The sequence below is a fragment of the Rattus norvegicus genome, chromosome 9 (genome assembly GCF_036323735.1).
Source record: "Rattus norvegicus strain BN/NHsdMcwi chromosome 9, GRCr8, whole genome shotgun sequence".
NCBI lineage: Eukaryota > Metazoa > Chordata > Mammalia > Rodentia > Muridae > Rattus > Rattus norvegicus.
In genome coordinates this window covers 68,725,884-68,742,677 of record NC_086027.1, presented here as the reverse complement: position 1 = coordinate 68,742,677, position 16,794 = coordinate 68,725,884, and the positions used below count along the sequence as shown (strand labels likewise).

The window sequence follows — 16,794 nt, the reverse complement described above, 5'->3', positions numbered from 1 at the left end:
CCTGTGTGATGGAAGCTGAATGATGCCTGACCAATGCCAACACTCCTGTATCTATCAGTTAGCACTTAACAGTTGACTCATGAGTTTTGCTTCCTTCAAATGGTTGGAAATTCACTATTATACTTAGATATTCTTGAAGTCTAACTTCCCCAATTTTAGTTTGTGAAGGGGTTCTGTAGAACTGGCTCCATATTTTTTTTTAACTTTTAATTGACTTTCTGTATTTCACATTATGTGCCCCAATCCACTCATCTCCCTGTCCCTTCGTTGTATTCGCCTTCAGCACTTGCAACTGCCTCCCAAAAGAAAAAAATCCTTGTCACAGTGTGTCCCACAGTATGCCTTTTATCCACACAGATTTACCTGCAAATGTTCACTGCAATGAGTCTGTCAGGTCTCTGGCTTCTGCTACACTATCAATAATGGATCCTCACCAGCACCCCTTAGATACCCTGTTGTTACTGTTTTGGGTTTATAGAACAGGCCCCTTCGTACTCCAGCAGCTCACAGACAGGGTGGATACTGGGGTGGCCAACTCTAAGCCCTGGATCTAGGCCTGGGTGGTAGCTGAGCTGTCAGCCCAACAGCTCACCCACACTCCTATCAGGAGGGCAAACTTTCCAGCGCTGCCCCAGCTAGCTCACCCAAGGCCAGAGGCAATAAGGGGCATCATGGCTCTTGTGGATCACTTTCTAGCATAAAGTATTTCAGTCTTGGACTTACTTTGCTCTTGTTCTGGAATAAATATCTTCTCAAGGAGTAATAGTTTCTTTTAGCAGAGAACACTATTACAGACTAAGATATGGGCATAATACATGTTTATTGCTACTGAAATGCTTCTGCCTTTTTTTCTTTTGTTAAAGAAGAAATGTATGTATGTGGGTGGGGTGGTGGTTTGAATATGCTTGATCCATGGGAAGTGGTACTGTTTGGAGGTGTGGCTTGTTGGAGGAAGTGCATCCATCACATGGCAGTGGGCTTTGAAGCTCTACCCAGTGTTGTCCTTTATAAGAGTTGCCTTGGGGCTTGGGGATTTAGCTCAGTGGTAGAGCACTTGCCTAGGAAGCACAAGGCCCTGGGTTCAGTCCCCAGCTCTGAAAAAAGGAACCAAAAAAAAAAAAAAAAAAGAGTTGCCTTGGTCATGCTGTTTCTTTAAGCAATGGAAATCCTAACCAAGACAGGTAGGAATTCAGCTTAGAAGTGCCTTCTTGGGGTTGGGGATTTAGCTCAGTGGTAGAGCGCTTGCCTAGGAAGCGCAAGGCCCTGGGTTCGGTCCCCAGCTCTGAAAAAAAGAACCAAAAAAAAAAAAAAAAAAGAAGTGCCTTCTTGAACGGCCATTCAGAGCCTGCCCCACATGTGGCTCATATATATATATATATATTCAGCCACCAAAACTAGGTAAGATTGATGAAGCTAAAACATGCATGCTGAAAGGGACCAGATATAGATCTCTCCTGAGAGACACATCCAGAGCATGTCCAATACAGAGGTCAATGCTAGCAGCAAACCACTGAACTGAGAACAGGACCCCCTTTGGGGGAATTAGAGGAAGTATTCAAAGAGGTAAAGGAGCTTGCAACCCCATAAAAACAACAATGTCAACCAACCAGAGCTTTCAGGGACTAAATCACTACCGAAAGACTATACATGGGCTGACCCTGGGCTCCAACTGCATAGGTAGCAGAGAACAGCCTTGTTGGGGCACCAGTGGATGGGGAAGCCCTTGGTTCTGCCAAGGTTGAACCCCCAGTGCAGGGGAATATGGGGGTGGGGAGCAGTAAGGGGGATGGAGGGGGGAATACCCGTATGGGGGAGGGAGAAGGGATGGGGGCCTATGGACAGGAAACTGGGAAATGGAATACCATTTGAAATGTAAGTAAAGAAATATATCTAATAAAAAATTAAAAAAAAAAAGAAGTGCCTTCTCATTATGCCTGAGGCCCAGAGTTTGAGTCCTACTACCACAAAGTCAAAAGAAAGCCTCGAACAGATTCTTAGGACAAGAACAAAAAGCAGCTACATTCTTTGCCAAAATATCACAAGAACAGATATTTCTGGCCTAGTTGCTAATATTGATCCCCTTTTGAAACCTGTGGAGTTGGTCCTCCATAGCACACATTACTCTCAGCACTACTGTCTTCCAAGCTCCTACTAGTATTTCCATGCTTCCAGCACTGAACCACTACCCTAATCCAAAGTCTCATACATTTCTCCAAAAAGTAGCACTTACAGGCAGGCCTGTCACGGCAATGTGTGCCACTCCCTAGTACCAGTTTCTACCTCTGTTACTTTCTATCTCTGTGAAAAGACTCCATGACCAAGGCAGCTTAGAAAAGAAAGAGTTCACTGGGGACCATCATGGGAGGTAACATGGAGGCAGGCAGGCAGGCATGGGGTTATAGCAGTACCTGAGAGCTTACATGTGATCCACAAGCATTAGGCAAAGAAAACCAACTGGGAATGGTGTGGGCTTTTGAAACCCCTAGTGACATATTTCCTCCAACAAGGTCACATGTTCTAATCCTTTCCATACAGTTCCACCAACAGGAAACCAAGCAACAGCATATAAGCCTATAGAGGCCGTGCTCATTCAAGCTATCACAGTATGCGTGTTTAAATTTTTAAATTTATATTTAAATGCACATATACATTTTATATGACTACATATATACACATATAATACATATAATGCATTTGTGGATATTTTTGAGTTCCTAAGTCTACATCAATATCATGTATTTCAAGTTTCAATTACATGGTCTTATACTCTATCCAACAGTTACATGTATATCCATGTAAATCAAAATCTAGGATTTTGTTGATGATGTTCATTTTGTTTGGTTGGGATTTTTGTTTATTTGTGGTTTGTTTTTTTTTGGGGGGGGGGGTCTTACTTTGGATTTTGAATTTTCATTTAAGACAAGGCCTCACCATGGAGCTCTGGCTGGCCTATAACTTACTATGTAGACCAAGCTATTCTCAAATTCATATAGATTCACCTCCCTCTGCCTCCAAGTGCTAAATAAAAGGCATTTGTTATCATACTGGCTGCTGTCTGATTCTTGAATTAGGATTTCTCTTTATTTCCCACACTAGACTTGAATATATGACCTCAAGTGACCCTCCCTCCTTGGCCTCCAGAATGAGTGTGGCTATAGACACAAGCCAAACTAAGTTATAGTTTCTCTCTCTCTCTCTCTCTCTCTCTCTCTCTCTCTCTCTCTCTCTCTCTCTCTAATTATTATGGTTGTTTTATTTTGATTTTCAGACAGGGTCTCACTGTGTAGTCCTGGCTGGTCTAGAACTTGCTATGTAGACCACATTGGCTTCAAACTCATAGAGATCCATCTGCCTCTACCTCCCAAGTGCCAGGATTAAAGGCTTGCACCATCACACTCATTTGCTATCACCAAATTCCCTTCCTTAAGAGGGTTTGAAGGGGGCTGGGGATTTAGCTCAGTGGTAGAGCGCTTACCTAGGAAGCGCAAGGCCCTGGGTTCGGTCCCCAGCTCCGAAAAAAAAAAAGAACCAAAAAAAAAAAAAAAGAGGGTTTTGAATTTTTTGTTTGCTGAGACATGGTCCTTTTATGTAGTCCAGGCTGGGTAAGAACTTACCAGTTAGCTCAGACTGTCTTGAATTTACAATCCTACTGCTTTGGCCTCTGGAGTTCTGGGATTACAAGCACACATCATAACGCCAAACAAAGGGAAAATCATGTCTTGATTCAGACTTACTTGATAATAAATACACCAAAGCTTTGCTGGTGCTGGTATATTACTTTGGAGATTTTAGGTAAATTTTTACTAACCTTGAATGTTTATCCGTTATGTTTTCAAAACTTCTAGAACAAGGAATTATTAAAAAAAAAATTCCTGTTAATACTTACTGAGTGGTGTTGTATCAGGAGGTGGGAAGTTCTCAGTGAAGTTGACGTTACATAAGTCTGTACTACAGCAGCAAAAACGGTATGTTCCATTCTGAATTGAGGGTGGGGTGGTAGTTACTACACATTCTTCATAGTGGCACTCTTGGGGATCACCAATGTGAGACCAGCACCCTACAGATCAATATTAAAGCAAGTTAGGAAACAGTACAGTAAGGAAAACAACAGATTATGAAGTAACTGTAGCAGCCATATAAAACTAAGTAGTACAGTCATAAAGAAACTGAGTGAAAATGGTAAAGGGTTCCACAGACATCTCACGGGGAAGGCAGCCAACAAAGCGATTACCATTAGCTGCGCCATTACTATGAGAACTATTGAAGAAAGAGCACTTAGATTTAAATCGTCTCAATTAAAAAATTAATGGAATCGTAACAAAGATTCAGTGACAGTCACTCTCTTACAATTCTGTAATCAGTTTGTGTGTTAATTTTGGAAAAATATAGCAATTTTAATGTAAAGCCTTTAAAATAACCATATATTTTTATGATCTATTAATTCTACATTAAAGAATCTACTTTTAAAAAAATGAGAAAGGGGCTGGGGAGTTAGCTCAGTGGTAGAGCGCTTACCTAGGAAGCGCAAGGCCCTGGGTTCGGTCCCCAGCTCCGAAAAAAAGAACCAAAAAAAAAAAAAAAAAACAAAAGAGAGAAAAAAAAGCAATCAGACACAACTTTTATATATGTTTGAAGGTTTCCATTGCTGGATATGCATTTCAGTGAAAACCTTAAAACAGCATAGTGTTCAAAGCGTTTATGTAAACCGTAATACATATACACAGTGAAATATAGTGCTGAGGTACACATGTCTTCAGAGGGCATTTACAATAACATGGGGGAAAAGAGGTTGGAATAATATAACATTATTCTAATTTTAAAAGAAGACTGGGACTCATATAAATATTAAAATACATGAAAAATGTACCCAAGGGGGGGGAATCAACACAAAACTTTTTTTTTTTTTTTTAAGAAAAGTGAGTTGTAGACCTTGGTTTTTCTAAATAGTTTTTTGGGTTTTTATACAAACTTCATTCACAAACATTAACTTGTAAAGAGAAAGACATTATTAAAACACACTAAAAGGCTAGGCACAGTGGAGCATGACTTTAGTCTCAGCACTTGGGAAGCAGAAGAAGGCAGATCTCTGTGAACTCCAGGCCTGCCGGGCTACACAGTGAGACCCTATTTCAGCCAAGCAAGCAAATGAGCAAACTAACTACATACACTAAAAGTAAACTTCCTTTTATGAATTTGGAGCTTGTGGGTGAATTATAGATATATTTATGTGTTTATCTTATTTACTGGATAGGATTTCAATCCACCTACATGTCCTTTCTAGATAAGTTCCAACTGTATGAAAACAATGCTAAAGATATAGCCCTGCGCCAGGGAGCTTGCCTATGTGCAATGGTCTGTGTTTGATTCTCAGCACCCAAAAGAAAAAAAGCACAAAAGCACAAAGCAATTAAGTAAAAAAAAAAAAAAAAAAAAAAAGGTGTTACTTGGGGACTGGAGAGATGGCTCAGCTGTTAGAAGCACTCACTGCTCTTCCAGAGGGCCCAGGTTCAAATCCCAGCATCCATATGGCAGCTCACAAGTGTCTGTAACTCCCAAGATCTGACTCTCACACAGAGATACATACAAGCAAAACACCGATGCACATAAAATAAAAAGGTAAATAATTTTTTAAAAAAATATTACTTGCCTTGTTTCACAAGATTGATGTCCCCTTTTGATTTCTCCCACAGACCATAACATGTGCTCCCTTTGGAGCATAATATTGTCCCATTTTCATGAGAGATTCGACTCTCACCAATCCCAAGGTCTTGTTGATACGGGTCTTTAAATGCACACAGCCGTTCTTGATTCTGGGAAGCTGAAAAACAGAGCAAAGAACACAATGATAAATTGATGTTTCTTTGATAATACTACTGATTAAAATAATCTTTAAGATTTCATTTAATAATATATGATAATCTAATTTAAGTAAGATTATAAATTTTCCTGCTAAATTCTTCAAATTTAATTGTTGAATAAATTTTAAATTTTACATTTACCCAAAAATTTTCTGTTTCAAGATTTATGTTCATTTTTTTAAGCGTGTGTGTGCATATGAGTTCAGGTGCCCACAGAGGCGTTGGATGCTCCTGTAGCAGGAGTTAAGGTGACTGTGAGCTGCCTGGCATGGTTGCTGTGAACTGAACTTGGGTCCTCTAGAAGAGCAGTACACTTGCATTTAACTACTGAACCATCCTTTTATCCACACCCTCCAGCAATTCCCTTTGGACATTAATTTTTATATCCAAGCAATAAGAATTTAAAGAAAGTATATTCCCTGATGACAGACTTTTACACATATAATTCTTATCATTCTTTCTATTATTAAATATGTTTTGCTGTTCAAAAAAAGAAATACCATCTTCTGCAAGGGCATGGTGGTATATACCTTCAATTCCAGCAGAAGGACAGGGAAGGAGGCAGAGGCTGGTGGATAGCTGTTAAGTTCCAGGCCAACCTGGTCTACATAGTGACTTCCAGAAGAGCAAACGAGAGAGAGAGAGACAGAGAGAGAGAGAGACAGAGAGACAGAGAGACAGAGAGACAGAGAGACAGAGAAATACCATGTTCTAAACTAACCTTTAAAACCAACACAGAGGAGGCCAGGCATGATATTGGATGCCTTTAATCCAACACTTGGGAGGCAGAGGCAAGCAGATCTCTAAGTTACAAACCAACTTGGTCTACATAGCTAGTTCCCGGCCAGTCAGGCTATATAGAGAGACCGTGCCTTAAAAAGTGAACAGTCAAAAACAAAAATCCGGGCTAGAAAGATGGTTCAGTGGTTAAGAGCACTGACTGCTCTTCCAGAGGTCCTGAGTTCAAATCCCAGCAACCACATGGTGGCTCACAATGAGATCTGATGCCCTCTTCTGGTGTGTCTGAAGACAGCTACAGTATGTGTGTATGAGTGTAACATATATATAATAAATCTTAAAAAAGGAAAAGAAAAATCCTAAAAGCCCAAGAATTCTGAGCAAAAAGAAAATGATTTTATTTTGCTTAAAACAGCCGGACAAAATGTACAGCAGCTCTTCAAGGAGTAAGGTAGTTGTTCCTTAGTTTAATGCCGACCTGTGTTTCTTCATCTATACTACGTGATTTAGCTGACTCCAATAAAGCATTTGTCACGTGACTCACTGATTAACAAACACTAACCAGCACTGTGAAAGTACCAAGGAGGTAAAAGGTTATCAAAAGCACCATCTGATCTTTATTTAGGTTTTTTAAAATAGATTTTTCTAATATGTCTGAGTAGGAAAGATAATCACTAAACATAATCAATACTTTCTTATGACCTTCTGAATCAGTTCTTTATTTGACGTGTATAGAATTGGAATAGTATGATTCAGGAACACTTTACAATACATATTATTTATTAAATTAATGTTTCTGGACATAATTGAAGCACAGAAAAGGAATGACAGGCTTAATGACTCTGTCCACCCAGTTTACATAAATAGACCTGCTACATTTATTGCTATGTGAAGCACTTTCAAAGTACGAGGTCAAGTAAGCGGAATGTTTACAAGTAGGTATATAGTATTGCGGTTATCAAATTTTCATAATATAGTTTATTCTGACAAACCAAACCACAGATAGTAATCAATGAAAAACAAATGTGACTTGATGTATATATTTTAAACTACTTTTAAATTCTAGAAAATACCAATACCATCTAAAGATAAATATATACATGAAGGAATATATATTTACATGAAGGAATATATATATATATATATATATATATATATATATATCCATCCTTTGGAGAAATATCACATTTTAAGAAGAAAGGACATCGGGAATAAGGGTTCTATTTAAAACTATAGTAGCTGCTCACGAAATGAGAATGCAGACTCTGACAGTCCTTTGTATCTTTCAGGAAAGATCAGTGCGCTAAAGAAGGGAAGTGTTTTCAGAGACTGCTAAAAGCCAAGAAAAGGAAAATCAATTTGCAGTTCAAACAAGAGTTCTAAGGCATCTGGCAACCTGAGAAGGAATAAAGTGAAAGTTGAAACTGGAATAAAAGAGGATCGTTGTTTCCATGGACAGTGTTCCCCCGGGGTAGTAGAGGGACTGAGGCTTAGTACCAGTCCGGCACAGGAAAATGACACCGTGACTAAACACAGCCCAGCTCCTTCCTGAACACTGCCAGCAGCTCCACTGAAAGAACAAGGAAATAGAATACACAACAAACATTCCAACCAATGACTTAGCCCCAGATGTTGAAGTCCTAATGTAGAAACACGAGAAACATGAAAAATCAAGGCAACACGACTCCTCCAAAACTTAGTAACTCCACAGCAATGGCCTCTCAGGCTTCTCAAACTACTGCCCAGAACGGAAATGAAGGAACACTACCAAACTCTTTTTATTTAAAAGCAAAAAGGATAAAATTACTGATCAGTTTTCCGCTAAGCATAGATCAAATATTTTCAATAAAATAGAACACACCAGAAAAAAAAATCATTCACCATGATCAAGTTGGCTTCATAGCAGAGGAAAGGATGGTTCAAAATATGTAAGTCAATTTAAGTAACAATGGCCTCAAGCAGAAAAATTATAATTTCATCTCAACTGATGTAAAAGTTTTGACAATACAACATCCCTTCACAAAAGCCCTGAAAAGACTAGAAACACAACAAATATATCTCATAAAAGATATATGTGACAAACCTATAGTCAACAGTAATTATACTAACCAGTAAAGGCTCAAAAGCATTTCCACTACAATCAAAACAAGACAAGGCATTCACTTTTTTCTTGAACTTGGGAGACAGACAGAGACAGACGGGGGTGGGGTGGGGGGTGTAGATCAGAAAACACTGTGAGATCATATGGGTCCTGAGATCAAACTCAGGTCATCAAGCTTGGAGGGAAGTGCTGACATCCATTGGGCCATCTTGCAGGTCTGAGTGACCACTTTCTCCTTTTTTCTTTCTCCTCTCCCCTCCCCTCTCCTTTCCCTAATGTGACAGGATCTCACTAGAACCCCCTCTAAGTTTGGGGATAGATAACCTTGAACTCCACCTCCTGCCTTCCCAGTGCTGGGATTAAAGGCAAGTGCCCCCATACCTAGCCCACTTGTCCATTCGCACTCAATACACTGCTTGGTATATCAGCTAAAGTAATGAGCCGAGAGAAGGGACTGAAATACAAACAGAAAGTAAACAGGTCGAAACACCCTTTGCAAATAGTATTCTACAGTTTTAGACGAAGGAATGTTGTGGAAACACTCTAGCCATTAGAGAAATGCAAACTACATTTAGATTATATCTCACCGAAAGGCTATTGTTTAAAAACAAAAGCTGATGAGATCTCTTCCTTAGACTGCTTCTAGGAATGTAAAGCCAACTATGGAAATCAGTATGGATGTTTGTAATATACATACATCCAACAACAGATGTAGTGCATGTTACAGCCCAGCTATACCACGACTAAGTATTTATGCCAAGGACTGCACGCCAACACATCACAGGGATGTTTGCAGATCAGTATTTTTGAAGCACACTCACAGGAGCTAAGTTATAGACCCAACATAGAGAACTTTTTACAGCCAAGAAGAAGAAAGTTATGTCACTCATAGGAAAATAGATGAAACTGAATATAACCAAAACAAGTGAATTAGAGCTGGGCAATGGTGGCACACACCTTTAATCCCAACACTTGAACGGAGGAAAGACAGATGAATTTCTGAGTTCTATGGAACCGGTCTTCAGAAGACTGGTCTACAGAGGGAATGCAGGACAATTTGGGCTATATGGGACCTGTCTCAAAATAATAATAATAATAATAATAATAATAATAATAATAATAATAATAAAAAAGAAAAGAAAAGCTTGACCTGGGAGATGGCTCAATGAGTTCAGTGTTGGTCCTGCAAGCACGGGTGCCATGTTTGCCCAGAAACCATGTAAATCTGGAAGTAGTTCGCCTGTGATCCCAAGGCTCTCTCAGCAAGACAGAAGGCAGAGCCTTGTGTACTGTAGCAACAACAAAGACTTCTGTGGCAGGCACATGGCTTTTATTACAGCTTTGGGAGGCAGAGGCAGGCAGACCTCCCTGATCAAGGTCAGCCTGGGCTACTTAGAAAGCTCTAGGCCAATGGAGGCTACATAGTAAGCACCTGTCTCAAAGGAGAAGGAAAAGGAGGAGGAAGAATTCACTTATAAAATTTTATAAGGGATGCAATGTATAAAAACAGAAATCCCTGGAGTTTTTGAAAACAGACTTGTTTATTCTAGAAAATTATAAGGCCATTCTATAGTTGAGAATTTCAAAATGATACGTAATTGGTAGATTTATCCCAAGCATGCAAAGCTAGAATCAACCTTCAAATGTCTACCTTTTCGAGTTATGGAAGCTTAAACAACTTAAATGTTTTAAATATAAGACATATAATCCTTCTGATTTAAAAAGAAAAAAAGGAAAGAAAAATCTCCTGACAAAATTCAACTCCTACTTATGCCAAATGAGGGGTGATAAATACAGCATGCAAAATAGCTTTGCAGTGAAGAACTCTCTCCAAAACACCATCCCATCCACACATGACTAAGGAAGAGAGACATTTATGCTATGGCTTCTGACCTTTGATAAATACAGGAAAAGGGCCAGTGAAATGGCTCAGTAAGTAAACGAACTGTCACCAAGCCTAATGACCTGAGTTTGATCTCTAGAACCCACACTGTGGAAGAAGAAAACTAAATCCTGTAAATTGTCCTCTGAACATATACATGCATACATGTATGCACACACACAAATGAAAAGTAAATGGTTTTTAAAGATATAGGAAAAATAAAATACTCTTAACTAATCCAAATATGCATTATGTTTATAAAATAAATAAGATGTAAAGGAGTCTCTGCTCTTTAGGTAGACAAGGAAATTCGCTTTTTTTGGACAAGGATGTACTATGTAGCACAAGTTAATTTCAAACTCAGGATTGCAAGTACTAGGTCTAGTTAATTCTAATTCTCAATCAGATGAACTTCTGTTTCTTGTTCAAAACTCACATATTTCCATCCTGAAATCACTCTGTGTGTGTGTGTGTGTTTGTGTGTGTGTGTGTGTGTGTGTGTGTGTGTGTGAGAGAGAGAGAGAGAGAGAGAGAGAGAGAGAGAGAGAGAGATTATTATGGTCACTTGATTTTCAAATGTAAAGGTTAATTTCTGTTCCTTTCTCCAACTCAGAAGGATGAACTAACTACAAACGCATATATATTTCTCTTCAGCTTTTTAAAGAAATGAACAAGCATGCCATGTATCTAAGTAATATTCTCTTTTAATTGTACATCTTGAAAAGATGTATATATATAGGAGTACACTGTAGCTGTCTTCAGACACACCAGAAGAGGGCATCAGATCTCATTACAGATGGCTGTCAGCCACCATGTGGGGTTGCTGGGATTTGAACTCAGGACCTCTGGAAGAGCAGTCAGTGCTCTTAACCACTGAGACATCTCTCCAGTCCCTCTTATTGTACCTCTTGATATTCTTGATACTCAATGGTATCTTTTCAATAAAAAAGAACTTGAAAGTAAAAGCCATAATGAAACTCCTCACTTTGAATGCTATTTTTAAAATTAATTGTGAAAGTCTGGTCTTTTTTTTCAGGTAAAGAAAATAACACTATACTTCAAATACTGTTTTCATTCCTCTTTCTCTTTTCTGGAGATGGCAATTATTCTATAACTGTACGGTTTCTAAAATCAGCACATATACCAAGCTGGCCTCAAACTCACAGAGATCTACGTGCTGGTCTCCCGAGTGCTGGGTTAAAGGCATGCATCACTATCGCTTGCTTAAACAATTTGCTTTCTTTTCTTTGTTATTTGGTTTTTCAAAACTGGGTTTCTCTGTATAGCCTTGGCTTTCCTGAAGCTTGCTTTGCTGGCTGGCCTAAATGATAGAGCTCCGCCTGCCCCTGCCACCTAAGCACGAGAGTTAGAGGTGTGTCACCACCCTGTGGCCGGAATTTTTTCTTAACGCCAAAAAATTTGAACATAAGACTTTTTTTTAACCTTTGTTTAATTTCAACCAATTCTCAAATACTATGTCAATTTTTAAAAATTCTATACATATAGGATGGATGGTGTCTGTGGTCCCAGCTACTCAGAAAGCTGAGAACAGATGACTTGAACCCAAGAATTCAAGACCAGATTGGGCAACACATCCAAACATAGACATAAAATGCAAAGATTCTACATGCTGCTGTATCTTTCATGATATATAGATTATCGATTTACTTAACAGACATAAATAGCAATGCATGCCTGTCACCACTATCTATGAAAATACAGGTAAATTTGACAACTAACCAAAAGTAGAGAAAGCGGAAATGCAGGAATGAACCGCCTGGTGGTAACTGGCAGCTTAATGAACAGGCATGCACCCAGCCTCGAAACTCAGGAGTCAGAGAACAGTTTACTCCATGAGGAAGACTTGAAACAAGGAGGAACAAAAGGAGGATTTCAACAAAGACAAATCAAAACAATCTTGGGTTTATCCACAGAACATCTTATTTGGGTTAACATTTTGAGAGGAATCTATACCTTTTCTGTCTCCAAAGTCTGGCATCCACAAATCTAAAATTCTAGAAATTATATACAATTATAGAGAAACATTTTTCAAATTAATTCTACAAAACTTTTTTAGAATTCAAAAATAGCCAATTTATATACTGAGAAGATTTAGGAGGCCAAACATTACAGTAATAACCAACAGTTTACTCGTGGGCAGATAAAAACTAAGGAACAAAATGCACAAGATCTCTGGTTCAGAAAATGCAAAATAAAATGAAGCTGTTTTAGTAAGGCGAGATATAGACATGAGAGAGATGATTACCATTCTGAACATCTGCTAAATTCACTATGAATAATTTCAAGTGAATTTCCCTGAAAGACAGCAACCCTTTGAAGCCCAGGCTGGCCTGGAACATATTTTGTAGCCCAGGCTGATCTTGAAATCACAGTTCCTGCTCTAAGCCTGAATGCAGGCATAAGCCACAACACCCAGTTTATCAATTTTTTTTTTAAAAAATCTTCACTGCCATTCTATGTCTAAACAATCCAAAAGTCTCACAACACTTCTCCTCCAGTAGTTGTAATATATTTATCTGTACTGGAGAAGTCTAAGCATCTTATCTCTGCCCTAGAACATAGTTCAGGGACTAATTCTGGGTATGCTTATGTGCTTGGCTTCTGTTTATCTAAGTGTCAAAATGAACTATCTAAAATAAACAGCACAGAAACCTTGCAGGCATGGGGCAAATAACTGAATAACAGAAGCAACGATATCCTTTTCCCAGAACACATGCCTAAGGACAAAAATGAACTATGATTTCAGAGTAGCGCTCCAGTAATAGTCGCATGCATGTGTGTGTGCACGCGCACTCCAGAGGTTGATGTTGGATGTCCTCTTCAATCACTGTCCACTTAATTTTTTGAAAGAGTCTCAGAACCTAGAGCTCATCAAGTAAATGAGGCTAGCTAGCCAGAGTCCAGGAAGCCACATGTCTTTGCCTCTCCAGCACTAGAATTACTGTATTATCTTTGTTATTAATATGAGTACTAGAGATCCAAACTCAACTTCTCACTTACATGGCAACCATTTTGCAAACTGAGTCATCTTCTCAACCCCACAAATATCGTTCTTAAGAGATTTATTTTGGGGCTAGAGAGATGTTTTAGCAGTTAAAAGCACTGACTGCTCTTCCAGAGGTCCTGAGTTCAATTCCCAACAACCACATGGTGGCTCACGACCATATGTAATGGGATCCAATGCCCTCATCTGGTGTGTCTGAAGACAGCTACAGTGTTCTCATATAAATACAATAAATAAATCTTTTTTTTTAATGCACATTTTTCCTACATGCCTTGGAACTGTACCCTTGGAAGGCCAAGAGAGCTTCAGATCCCTTGGAACTGGAGTTACAAGTGGTTGTCAGCCACCATGAAATTCCAGGAATTGAACCTTAGGGTTCTGCAAGAATACCAAGTGCTCTTAACCCCTGAGCCATTTTTCCAGCCCCACAGATATATTATTTTAACAGAAATTTCCCCCCTGAAATTTAGTATAAACTCAAAATTTTAAATTCAATCATAATAATTCAAAGTGAACTCTTATTTTTCAATCTAACAATGAATCGTTTTATAAAGCAAATAATCTTTTTTTAAAAAAGTGTATTAATTATGCCCTCCTCTTCTATGCAATGCTGAGAAATGGATCTTGGATCTTGCACATAGGCAAGGGCTCTACAGAGCTGCAACTCAGCTCTTAATATATATATTCTATGCCCAGATGGTGAGATAACTGCTACTCTGTTAATCATTGTCATAACTTCAAATTAAGAGCACTCTGGGAGACTAAAATCATCAGCAAATACCTCTTTAGCATTTTCTTGAATTTAATGCTGTGCTGAAGACTCCTGAGATTTACTGAACTCAGTAGTTATATACAAAGCTGTATTTGTCACAACAAAATAATACAAACAAAAAGTAAGAGAAGGGGTTGGGGATTTAGCTCAGTGGTAGAGCGCTTGCCTAGCAAGCACAAGGCCCTGGGTTCGGTCCCCAGCTCCGGGGGGGAAAAAAAAAAAAGTAAGAGAAGGGAAGGATTAAGAGCCAAAGTCTGGAGGAAACAAGGTCCAGTCCTCTTTAAGTCTCCACAGCATCACACAGCATACACTCAGTCCCCACTGCTGAATTCTGAAATATATGAAATGTTGTCTAGGGACAAGTCTTCCAAGTTTTATTGAATACCTTGGTCAAGAAAGTGCTTTTAGTTTGGTACCAAAATTCCAGACTCACAAAAGAAAAGAAGATGGTTAACAAAAACTATACTGTTTGCACAAACAACACAAACATAGTAAACTACTCTTTTGAGAGTAGGAGGAGCACCAAAGTCCTTGCACCCACAGACACCCAGGGAAACTAGCAATGTTAATAACGTAGGGGCGTCTCCTTAATGGGAGAGAAAATATAAAATGCCAGCATTCCATCCAGAAGGATGGGAATGGATACTGTTAATGACCTGAAGACCTTTCTGCTATCTATGGAGACAACCCCATCCACCTTTTGCTATAGAGACAGACCTCACCCAATTTCCCCAGAATGATTACCCCAGACTCTCCCTCCCTAGATCATTAACTTCAGCTCCCACTGTTAACAGAACCTATCCATAGGGAGATATCATTCGGATGTATAACCTGATAACCTTCATGTTATCAGTCAGAGAGCACACTCTTAGGCCTTTTAGCTATAGAACCCAACCTTGTGGTCTTGTACTTTGTAAAGAAGTTTCCATGTAATCACACCTTAAGCTTTATTGTGCACATTGAAATAAAATGATTGTTGCCTGGAAACCTGAAATGGGAATGATTATTGCGTGGAAACTTTTTCCCAAATTGTGCTGTGTTTTAAATATTCTGACAGTGAACCACCCTGCATCAGATTCCCAGAAATCTGACTCAGGTGACAAAGTCAGTTTGACCCTTTTACTCTCTCTCATCTCTGCAGGTTCGTTTGTCTGCCTGGATCACCTCAGTGGTCACGTTCAACGGGAGCACTCCGAAACACAAATTCCATACGCTAGCCAATGGCCAACTAGGAACAGCAGTCTTACATCTGTTATTAACTTTCTCTGTACAAATTCACAAAGCAACTAAAAGCTAACTAACGCACATGCATAAATCTTAACTCAGTTTAAGTCAGTTCATTTCAGCTCTCTCAAATAAAACAAATAAGCAAACAAAAAACCCAAAACATTGTTCTTTCTAATCCAGCAACAACAAAACAAACAAAGGCAGATAAGCCCATCCCATGCCTCTAAGAGGCTTTCTATCCCAGGACTGGCAAAATAGCCATTAAAGAGTCAACTTTTGGGGTTGGGGATTTGGCTCAGTGGTAGAGCGCTTGCCTAGCAAGCGCAAGGCCCTGGGTTCAGTCCCCAGCTCCGAAAAAAAGAAAAGAAAAGAAAAAAAAAAATGAATTCTGTTAAAGAGTCAACTTTTTACTAAGTGCCTGTTATGTGGCAGCAGTATTCTAAACCTGGGGATATGGTATGAGTAAGACAGTGTTATTCCCTCAAAGTGCTTGTATGCTAGTGATATAAATAGACAATAGTGTATAAATTAATATGGTTATAGGAAGGTTTGGCTGGCTCAGTGTTTCCGCCCACACTGCAAATGAATGATCACTCTGTGTGGAAAGGTGTGTATATGTTTTTAGGTGTCTTCCACTCCTGACACAGAATCTGTCTCACTAAAGCTGGCACCTGCCATTCCAGGCTAGGCTGGCTGGCTAGCTGGCAAGCTCTGGGGAGTCACCTGTCTCTGCCTTCCCCAATGTCAGGGTTACCATATATTTTACATGATCGTTGGTGATTTGAACTCAGGTCCTCATGCCTACTCAAGAAGTTTTACCAAATGATCCATCAATTTCCTAGAATATAATAGAAATGTGCCCTACCTATATAATAATATTCCTTGGGAAATATAAAATAAAACATTTTAAATATCTTCGATTACTGCTTTGAATTTCAATATATATATATATATACATATATATATACATGTGTGTGTGTGTTGGGAATAAGTCATGTTTGGTTCAGAACAGAAAAGAGAAGACACTAAAAGATTAGCATTTCTATTTTTCTATGTGGAATAATATACATACTACTCAGTATTGATTTGATGTCAAGAATATACAACTATTTGGGGTGGAGAGATGGTTCAGTAGTTAAGAATGCCTAGGGGCTGGGGATTTAGCTCAGTGGTAGACGCTTACCTAGGAAG

At 39.0% G+C, this 16,794-nt stretch overlaps 1 protein-coding gene across 4 annotated transcripts in view; it reads right to left on the bottom strand.

Annotated features, from left to right (window-relative positions):
- The window catches only part of Bmpr2 (bone morphogenetic protein receptor type 2), a 115,412-nt gene that overhangs the window by 58,676 nt on the left and 39,942 nt on the right, over positions 1–16,794 (bottom strand). For all 4 annotated transcript variants that reach the window (XM_006244951.5, XM_063266598.1, XM_006244952.5 and 1 more), the window contains 2 exons: positions 5,648–5,818; positions 3,887–4,057 (listed from right to left, as the gene is read on the bottom strand). In XM_006244951.5, the coding sequence (XP_006245013.1) occupies positions 3,887–4,057; positions 5,648–5,818 (342 nt within the window). The remainder of the gene's footprint in view (positions 1–3,886; positions 4,058–5,647; positions 5,819–16,794) is intronic.